The sequence below is a fragment of the Cinclus cinclus genome, chromosome 18, assembly GCF_963662255.1.
Source record: "Cinclus cinclus chromosome 18, bCinCin1.1, whole genome shotgun sequence".
NCBI lineage: Eukaryota > Metazoa > Chordata > Aves > Passeriformes > Cinclidae > Cinclus > Cinclus cinclus.
This window is the reverse complement of record NC_085063.1, coordinates 15,663,397-15,673,611: the sequence shown is the minus strand read 5'-3', so window position 1 is coordinate 15,673,611 and position 10,215 is coordinate 15,663,397. Positions and strand designations below refer to the sequence as shown.

At 36.1% G+C, this 10,215-nt stretch overlaps 1 protein-coding gene across 7 annotated transcripts in view; it reads left to right on the top strand.

The window, feature by feature from the left end:
* NCOA3 (nuclear receptor coactivator 3) overlaps positions 1-10,215 on the top strand; it is a 54,225-nt gene that overhangs the window by 36,172 nt on the left and 7,838 nt on the right. For all 7 annotated transcript variants that reach the window (XR_009933775.1, XM_062505046.1, XM_062505045.1 and 4 more), the window contains 9 exons: positions 1,025-1,172; positions 1,866-2,254; positions 2,511-3,385; positions 4,946-5,081; positions 5,624-5,812; positions 6,317-6,556; positions 7,812-7,938; positions 8,605-8,776; positions 9,571-9,867. Coding sequence is in view for 6 of the 7 variants with exons in the window: in XM_062505046.1 (XP_062361030.1) it covers positions 1,025-1,172; positions 1,866-2,254; positions 2,511-3,385; positions 4,946-5,081; positions 5,624-5,812; positions 6,317-6,556; positions 7,812-7,938; positions 8,605-8,776; positions 9,571-9,867 (2,573 nt within the window). In the remaining variant the exon portion in view is untranslated. The remainder of the gene's footprint in view (positions 1-1,024; positions 1,173-1,865; positions 2,255-2,510; positions 3,386-4,945; positions 5,082-5,623; positions 5,813-6,316; positions 6,557-7,811; positions 7,939-8,604; positions 8,777-9,570; positions 9,868-10,215) is intronic.

Sequence of the window (10,215 nt, the reverse complement as noted above, 5' to 3'; positions counted from 1 at the left end):
ATCACTGTAATTTACCAGCTGAAGGAGGATGACCTCTTGAAAACAAGGAATTCTGCTGAAAGTTGCTTTGTGTTTTCAATGTGTTTGGGAAATTGTCAACTGGAAATATCAAATACCTGGAAAATACCAGATACATGATCTGGCGTATCCATTTCCACAGATGGATACAGCAGTGGCAGAGACAGTTGTATTTCTGTGATGATATATCATCCTTAATTATCATTAGCTTGTTACTTTTGGTTAATGTTAGTTTAATGTTATTTTAATTCACTCTTTCCTTTGCTAAGGAACCACCCTCTGAAGGTGATAACAGTTGTGTTGATGACTTTTTCTTATTCTCAAGACACAGAGCTCAAAATATTTTCAGCTTTCTAGTGCCACAGATTTTGTAATGCCAATTCAATAACCTTGCTAGAGAAGTGAAGTACAGCCACAGTCTATAATAAGAAGGATGATGTTTTCTAATTATTCCAAACTCTAGTCTTTCTGAAAGATTTGCAAAGTAATTGGAGCAGAGGGGATATTAAATAGAAACTCATACTGTCAGAAAACGGATTTTCCAGAAGTTCTTCAACATAACTGATCAAATGAATCCTAAATTAACAAGATGCAAAGCTCAAATTAAAACCACTAGTTTCCACAGTGTTTTGATTGAAGCAAACTTAAAAATGCTTCCCCAAGCCGGAGCCGTGGAATCTGTAATCTAGCCTTGGAAGTCTATTAACAAATGCAGAAGTTGTGTCTGGTGAGCACAAAATATTGAAGCATCAAAATAATCTCATTTGCTTTTATTGTCCCTCTGTTATTAGAGGAGAAATTGTGGAATACTTCCTTTCTCCTCTCTATTTGTCTTGGGTATGTCTTTTTATTTGTTTATTTATTTTAAAATTAATTTAATTTAAATTTTTTGGGTTTTTTTAAATCCTCAGTAAATGAAGAGTATTGTGTCAAAAATATCTTATAATTCATATTATTAATTCTTGGAATTTTAAATATTAACTACATTTGTGTATTCCCTTTACAGCTTATACACAAGGTCATGCTGAAACCCCATGGTATCGGTTTTCTTTAGCGGATGGTACAATAGTGACAGCTCAAACAAAGAGTAAACTGTTTCGAAATCCTGTAACTAATGACCGCCATGGATTTGTCTCTACCCACTTCCTTCAGAGGTGAAATTAGTAGTATCTGTTTATAATAGAAGTGTCACAGTTTTAAAAAATACATCTGAGTCAAAAGAGAATTTTCTTCTCAATACATGCACAAAGCCTGTGCTATGTTTTTATTAGTCTTTTGTGGTAGCATTGATGAAACACTGAAAATATAAATGCTCAGTCACGTGCTTTTGCAGACCAATTAAAAAGACAACAAAAACCAATCACATCCATAATCTATAACTGAAATGTGCCTTAAGTAGTATTTCCTATGACCGGTTCTTGTTCTTTGCAAGACTAATTGAAATGTCGCTTTGTAGGGAAGCTGTCTCCTGGCATTTGAGTGCCTCCAGATGCTGAAAAATTAGTAACTGAGCTTGTTCAGGGTCACACATTGTTAATGTACACAGTAGAATGGTGTTGGGCATTGACTCAGGAAGAAGGAGGATCTCTGAATTGATAAATCTGATTAATAATCTGACCATTGATTAAAGCTTTTTGAGGCAGTGATACTGTATGTGCTTACAACTTGAGGCCCCAAAAGGATCAAGCATTTCTGTAGTGAGTAAATGTGGAAGCTTGAATTCTCACTTCTCTTCTTTGGAAAAAAATATTTGGGCAATTGTTTAATAATGTATTTGTACCACATGATTCTAAATAAGATTTTAATTTGTTTACTTTGGGTTTCTGGGGACATTGTTGAATTTACAGAGAACAAAATGGATATCGGCCAAATCCTAATTCTGTTGGGCAAAACAGCAGAACACCTGTGACTGGAAGCACAAATTCTGTTAATGGTCTTATGAACATGTCACCTGGTCAAGCCATGCCAACGCAGAACAGGAACTATGGGATGGGAGATCCCAATGCAGTGGGTCAGCTCACCAGCACTCGATATGGAGGCCCTGGGATTATGGGGCCAGTGAACTCTGGACCCAGAATGCAGTCTTCTGCTTATCAGAGTAACAGTTTTGGGTTAAATATAAGTAGCCCACCACATGGTAGTCCTGGCTTAACTTCCAACCAACAGAATCTAATGGTATCTCCTAGGAATCGAGGGAGTCCAAAAATGAGTTCACACCAGTATTCTCCAGTTACAGGTATTTAATTTTTGCTATACGCTCTTTTTTCTTCTCAAGCTATCTTTTCTCACTTCTATCTAAATTCCATATTTCATCCATTTTAACTGTTCTGTATGACCCTATATGTGTTACTTGAATGTAGTATACCTGACTTCATGGTAAAAGTGTATTTTAAAATTATTAACTCAGTGTGGCAGACATACATAATCCAAAGGAAGAGTAGATACTGGCAGTACTGTAATCTAATGAATTTGATCTCTGTCACATGATACAGGTGTACACTCACCAGTGGGATCTGCCAGCAACACTAGCAACAGCACTTTCTCTAGCAGTTCTCTTAGTGCTCTGCAAGCCATTAGTGAGGGTGTTGGAAATTCCCTTTTATCAACACTTTCTTCACCGGGTCCAAAACTGGATAATTCCCCAAACATTAGCATAACTCAAAGTAAAACAGGTACCCATGACTCCAAAAGCCCTTCTGGTTTGTATTGTGAACAAAACCAAGTGGAAAGTTCCATCTGTCAGTCAAACAGCAGAGATCTCCTTAGTGAAAAGGATAGTAAAGAGGGAAATCTGGAGGCATCTGAAGGTCAGAGAGGACCATCTGAGAGCAAAGGGCATAAAAAACTGCTTCAGCTACTCACATGCTCCTCGGATGAAAGGGGACATTCTGCAGCAGCATCAAACTCACCTTTAGAATCAAATTGTAAAGAAGCTGCTACCAGTGTTACCAGTCCTTCAGGAGTTTCCTCATCAACATCTGGAGGGGTATCTTCCTCTTCAAACATGCATGGGTCGCTCCTGCAAGAGAAGCACAGGATTTTGCATAAATTGTTGCAGAATGGTAATTCTCCAGCAGAGGTGGCCAAGATCACAGCTGAAGCTACTGGTAAAGACACGTATCATGATGCTAGTAACACAGCCTCCTGTGGAGAAGGCACTGTCAAACAGGAGCACCTGAGCCCAAAGAAGAAAGAAAACAATGCTTTACTAAGATATTTACTAGATAAAGATGATGTTAAGGACCCACTTTCCAAAGAGTTGAAGCCTAAAGTAGAAGGCTTGGATAATAAGATGGGACAATGCACAAGTTCTACAATTCCTACTTCAAGTCAAGAAATGAAAATAAAAATGGAGCCAACAGAGGAGGTACAGTATAATGTAAAATGATGGCATTGAGCTAACTAATGTTTTATTATTACAGTAAATGTCTAAATATAGAACACTCTACAGTATGCGTGTGTAAACATGTCTTAAATAAAAGTTCTGTGAAAATCATGTGGAATAGTAAACTCAGGTTTAATTGTGAATGAAAAAGCACAAACAAGAAGAACTACAGGATGTGTATATAACCAGATCTGATGTCCTGAAGTCCTGGACTAATGTTTTTAAGTTATGGTACGATTAAGGTAGTATTTACAAATTATTTCTTAAAATTAGATCTTAGTACATGTTTGGTTTTATGGGTTAGGAGGAAATGGGGCTGTAACTGCCTCTGTAATTAGTTGGCAATACAAGAGCAAAAGGTAAAACACAATTTCATTTTGAAAATACAAACAGTACACAAAAATGTGTAATACTTGAAATAGCCACAATTTGGTTTAGTTCATTTGTTGGTTTTAGTGCTCTTTTTTCTTCCCTTAAATGAAGGAGTATGTTCTTCCAAATATATATATTCTCTTTTTTTCAGCATTCAAATAAATACATACCAAAATGTATAAATGTATATATAATTTGTATAAATAAATACAAATAAATAAATTTAAGAGCTGGAATTCCAAGAAATGTCATGATACAGAAAACTAGCACCATGGAGCAACAACTACTCTGAAACCAGCAGTACACTCGTTAGGAACGGATGTTCTTAAAACTATAATCTGTATATAACATTTTTGTATTTTAAGTCCTAAGATTTGGAGCTTCAAAGTAAACAGTACTGGTCAGTATGGCAGAGTTTACTGAAATTTTATTGATTTCTTTGACCTTGAATTTCCCAAATCAGTAATAACCCCGTAAATAATTTAAAAAAAAAAAAAAAGGGATTTTTTATATTAGCTACTGGCTGCCTATAAATGAAACATCTTGTAACATTGTTTGAATACCACTTGCAGAAAAGTCTCTAACAACTCTGTAATAGTACACAACATGTAGTTTCTGTACTTGCTCCTGAGATGTAATTAGGGAATTCAGAGAAGCTTCTTTTGTGAAGATACGGATCCACTATGTATGAATTCTTTTTTCCATTGAAACTGTATATGATTTAAAGACAAATTTTTAAACAAAGTTAGGATTCCAACTGACCAGAAAAACCTGTGCATAATTTTTGTGTCTTGCAGTGTTCACTACTAGTTTGTGTATGATAGATACATTATTTATCTGAATGCTACACATTCTCTATGTTGTTCACTATCACTAGTGGTTTTGTCTTTGTAATTTGTGATGATTGAAATGTTTATATTCAGAAGTGTTTCTCATTTTAGTTCTGTGTGTTTTCTGCTAATTCTCAATTAGCCACGCAAAATACACAAAAAAAAATCTAAATGATACCTGAAGTTCTTTGGAAGTTAAAAGATAGCTCAAGATAGTGTCAGTGAATTAAAACATTTGTCTCCCAGTCATATACTTTAAGATTAGTGAGGAGATGAATAAAAATTGAAGTATAACCACATGAGAGTAAATAACCTTGGTATTTTACTGCATCATTTTCAGATGAATGGAGACTTGGATAATTTGGATGCAATTCTAGGTGATCTTACTAGTTCAGAGTTTTACAATAATGCTATGTCTGCAAATGGAAATAACCCTGGAACAAAACAAGCATTATTTCAAGGAAATGCCCTGTTGGGTAAGGAATTATATCTACCACCTGGGTTTTAAAGTTAGGGTTTTCTTCTTACCTGATGTAAACATAATGCGCCCTCAAACCCTTGGAGAATACTTTCTTCATCTCCTATATCTTCAAGGACAAATGTAATGCAAAATGGCTAATTATGCTTTCATAGGCTGTTATATACACCATTAGCTGTCTTGACAGCACTCACCTACTATATACACAATGAATGACATTCAGTTCCTTGTTTTATGGTTTATTCTGGCTTCATCAAATGCAAATTTCTCAGAGACAAGTAATCAGGAAAGCTGTTTGTGAGCTGTAAATTAAAATTGAGAATTTTTATCCCTTATTGATGATTTGATTTTTTTTGCAAAAGGTGTTAACTGTGCGTTCAAAATGGGAGTTTTTGTTGTGAAAACATAAGCAATGTAACTGTTTCTGGCTTGCTTAAGATCAAGTATATGAGCTTATAAAGAGATGAGACTAATTTAAATCATTAATAGCATATTTTATTTAAAATGTACAGTTGCATGCATGTTTTAATTCTTTAATAGGTGTGAAGAGTCCCCAGTCTGTGCAGACTACTCGCCCACCTTTTAACAGAGCCTTGTCTTTAGACAGCCCTATGGGCTCAGGTGCTTCAGTGAGGAATGTCAATGCGTTCTCCATGTTACAAAAGCAAAACTTGATGGGTGGAAGTCCAAGAATGATTGAAAACCAAGAAAATTTTGGAGCAAATCTGGGTTTGTTGGTTGTATACAAAGAGCTCTCATTTTAAAGGAAATAGCTTTTATGTAAAAAAAGTAGCAAGATTAAAATACAAGTTTCAGTTAGAAGAAACTTTAACATTAAATAATTTTAATTTTACCATCATTAATACTTCTGAATTATTATCTTAGCTAAAATTATAAGAACATAGCTGTTTACTGTCTGTGTCATTACCAGTACTTTAAGCAGTTAAATTATTTTTTACTCTTTTAAATTTTTAGTTTAATATGTGCTTTTTGATATATAGAAGCAAGAACAGTTTACAGTGGCAGCCAGTCATTATGAATTTTATGTATATTTAGGCTCATATAGTTTTTGTATGCTTTAGAACTTGGCATGGTGAGCTCTAGATGCTTTTGTAGGACTTTTGTCAATTGCTCTGACATTAGCATTTGATGAAATAGCAAAATAATTCTAAAACCAAAATACATAATGTACTCCAGATAATAAATTTTTGTGTTTTCTGCTCTTCATGGTAGCAAGCGCTCCCAACAGAAATGCGGTGATGAATCAGCATCAGTCAGGAGACTGGGGTTTGCCAAACTCCAAATTGAACAGATTGGAATCTGCAAGTTCTGCTTCAATGTTGAGACCAGGACCTGAATTTAGTACAACCCTTCTGAGGTCCCCAGAGGGTGGCTCTGTGTCTGGGCTGCCTATTCACTCTAACAGCATACCTGGTACTAGGCCAATGCTGCAACAGCAAATGATTCACATGAGTAAGTTCTTGGCTTCTGATTGTCCTGCATAGCACTACCTCACTTGCTTCTTGGCAAGCATTCACCATAAGAATCTTTGCACTTCTGGTAAAATGCTAGATTTTCCTTGAAAGGCTTTTTGTGGTAGAGACTCTTATTGTTCCCTATGACATTTTACGACTTTTTGGTGATGTTCTTGTTTTCTTCTGGTGCTGTATATCTCATACACAGATAATTTGTTCAGGGTCCCAAGATGGGGCGGGGAGGTAATTTCTGTGGTTTCTTTAGTGCAGTACTTCTCGGCTAAATTCCAGGAACTAAATGGCATCTATGATTCCATATGTGAAGATACTAGCATTGTGGTTAATTCAGTCCATCCTATTTGATATAGAGGCTTTTTTTTTTTTCTATTAACTTCTTGGTAATCAATGTATTTTGATTTTTTTCTCTTAAGTATTTCAAAATTCTTTTCACATGGAGTAGCCAAATTTCATATAAAAGCCACATTTCAAATGCTGTTTTTCTTCAAAGTCTCTCAGGTGTGCATGGGAGAAAATAAGCTGTGTGTCCAAAATATGAACAGTCTTAAAGCCCATGGGTTTTTTCTATTCTATGTGTCTAACAAAGGTTTAGTCTAGAGCTAAAATTCTCCAGTCTACTATGCCAATACCAGTATGCCCCAAACCAGCTTAAATAGACAGCATTCCTTTCTTATAATGGAAAGCTACCAGACAGCTAAACAGATTTACTATTTCAATGCAACAAAAGGATATGAAATTAAATACAGAGGAAATTTGTGCAGTCCTGACTAAGTCAGAGTTTTCCAGCTTAGCTTCCTAGAAATCACTGATGCTAGGTGATTCAAACAGATACTGGAAAATAATGGGATGGCATAAACTCTCCTATGTAGTGCTGAATGTCCCTGGATAGGTAGAGGGAAGAAAGTACTCCCAAAGAGCAAAATGTTACAACTTTGAAATGAAACACTTTTTGTTTCTTTTGATTTCCACTCTGTATTGGAATTTAAAATGCCAGATTTTGATGTCACTATGATAGTGTATATTTGCTGGTACCCAGATGTCATTGTCCAGAATTTGTGTAGGTTTTTTTTTTTTCATGTAAAGTGCTATTTTGTGTGTGTACACACTGTAAAACATGATAATGGAAAGCTCACAAAGCTGCTTGACAATTTCTGTGATCATCCTAATGTGAACACTAGGACAGCAAGATGAGACCTTTTGGTCTTTAAAAAATACACTAATGTTTTACCTTGCAGGACCAAATGAGATAAACATTGACATGGGAGGGAATCCATATGAACAGCCTGGACCTTCTAACCAACCTGGATTGTGGCCTGACAATATGATGTCCATGGAGCAAGCATCACGGGGTTCACAAAACAGGTAGAATTGGGGAATGTTTTAAGGTAATTCTAAATACAATTGTTCGTTGTCTGTCAGAAGAATTTAAGACCTGGAAATAAAATTGTGTAGCATACACAGTGAGGATAACAGATTTGAGCTAGAATTCCATTTGTGGAATGCTTCAGAAATGTTTTGGAAACAAAATCTATTAACCCTTGAGTTGGGAGGCACAGAAGAAAGAGATGGGAGACTCTGAAATCGTATCTCTGAGGCACATGGCAGAAACCAGGAGAAAACAGAATTTATATGTTCAAGGATGTATGGAAGGTGACTGGACATTTTTGGACATAAATTTGGGACTTAGGTCTTACTTAAGACTTAAGTCTCACTTCAGTTGTCTGAGTGACTATAATACTTAATCATACCCAGGTCAATGTACTATATAAAAACTGTTGTTTTCCTTGTAATGGTTGTAATGAATTTCTTTACTGAAAGAATGGTCAGGCATTGGAATGGGCTGCCCAGGGAGGTGGTGGAGACACCATTCCTTAATGTGTTCAGGAAACAACTGGATGATGCACTTAGTGTTGTAAATGTGGTTGACAATGTGGTGTTTGCTTAAAGGCTGGTCTCCGTGATCTTGGATGTCTTTTCCAACCTTATTGATTCTATGATTTTAGGGTTTCTTTTTTTTTTTATTTACAGACAATTAGTTAGAACCTCAGTGGATGATCTCTTATGTTCAGTGCCACATATGGAAGGCCAGAATGATGAAAGGGCACTTTTGGATCAGCTGCACACACTGCTGAGTAATGCAGATGTCACAGGTCTGGAGGAAATTGACAGAGCCTTAGGAATTCCTGATCTTGTGAACCAAGTAAGTAAACAGATATTTTGGCCATTTATTTTCCAAAGACTGATATAATTTTGTTACTTGAAGTAAATGAGGAGGCCCTCTTCACTTTCTTTTCATCTCCTCACATCCTCATGTTCATATTCATACATTTCCCTTTGGAAACCTTTACATTTATTGCAAATTATTTCAGTGGAGAAGCTAAATAGGGATTAAATTTCTTGTGCATGACAAGTGGCATATTCTTGCAGAAGTTTACTATATAATGCCTTGGTCTATATAGGTGGAATTTGGTGTGTAATTCATTATAATTCTATAAGCTGAATTCTATATAATTCTATATTATATATATATAAAATTACATATTATGTTGGGTTTACTTACTAGTTTGCTGTCAGCTGAATTTAGGTTGTGGATTATTTGACTGGCAGTGATGTGGATGCTTCCCTCTTCTTCAGTTCCAGGTTGAATTTGCATGGCTAGCAAATAGGAAAAAGAAATTCTGTGAGTAATTTGGAAGTTCCTAAGACCCACATGACACTATCATTTGTATAAATAGGATCAAAAAGTGCAGAAGGGCTTGAATGGTGACACTGGTTTGCTTATGTATGTGGTGTGTAGCAAAATTGATGTTAAAAGGAACTACTGTTATTAATCACTTTTGCTATTTCATTAGTTTGGAGACAGAACTAACAGTAAGCTGTCCATGCTATGTTCTACCCAAGAAATTGCTGACTGGTGTATTATGCTGTATTAGCTTTATTGCTTTAGGAATTCTATATATGGTACTAGTGAAAGCACTTCTGTATCTGTTGAAGGGCCAAGCTTTGGAACCCAAACAAGATTCATTTCAAGGTCAGGAGTCTTCAGTTTTGATTGACCAGAAGCCTTTGTTATATGGTCAACCCTATCAAGGACAAGGGGCAGCAATGCAAGGAGGTTTTAGTAACATCCAGGGACAACAGCCATCTTTTAATTCAGTGATGAATCGGATGTGCCAAGCAAGCAATTTTCCTCTGCCAAATATGCATCCCCGAGCAAACATGATGAGACCTCGGACCAACACACCAAAGCAGCTACGCATGCAGCTCCAGCAGAGGCTCCAGGGACAGCAGGTAATTATTTGCTCCTATATTTACATTTCCTTCATGTTTCAGAATAGAATTGCACATGGCATTGTGTTGCTTTACATATATGACAATGGACATTACAACAGATGATTGAGAGGGTGGATCTTTTTTATTTTCACAGTGTTTCACGTTGAATTGCCTGATGGCTGTAGGAGTGGAAGAGCACTTAGTAGAACAAGTGTTTCTCCTTTGTTAGCCTCTCTTTGTTAGCCTCTCTTTGTTAGCTACAGATTGGCTTGGTTCATGCAGCACAGGAAAGGACTGCTGGTGAAAACAGTGCTCTTGTACAATGTAACTCTGCATGATCTCTTTAACCCTGTTCAGTATTTTTTC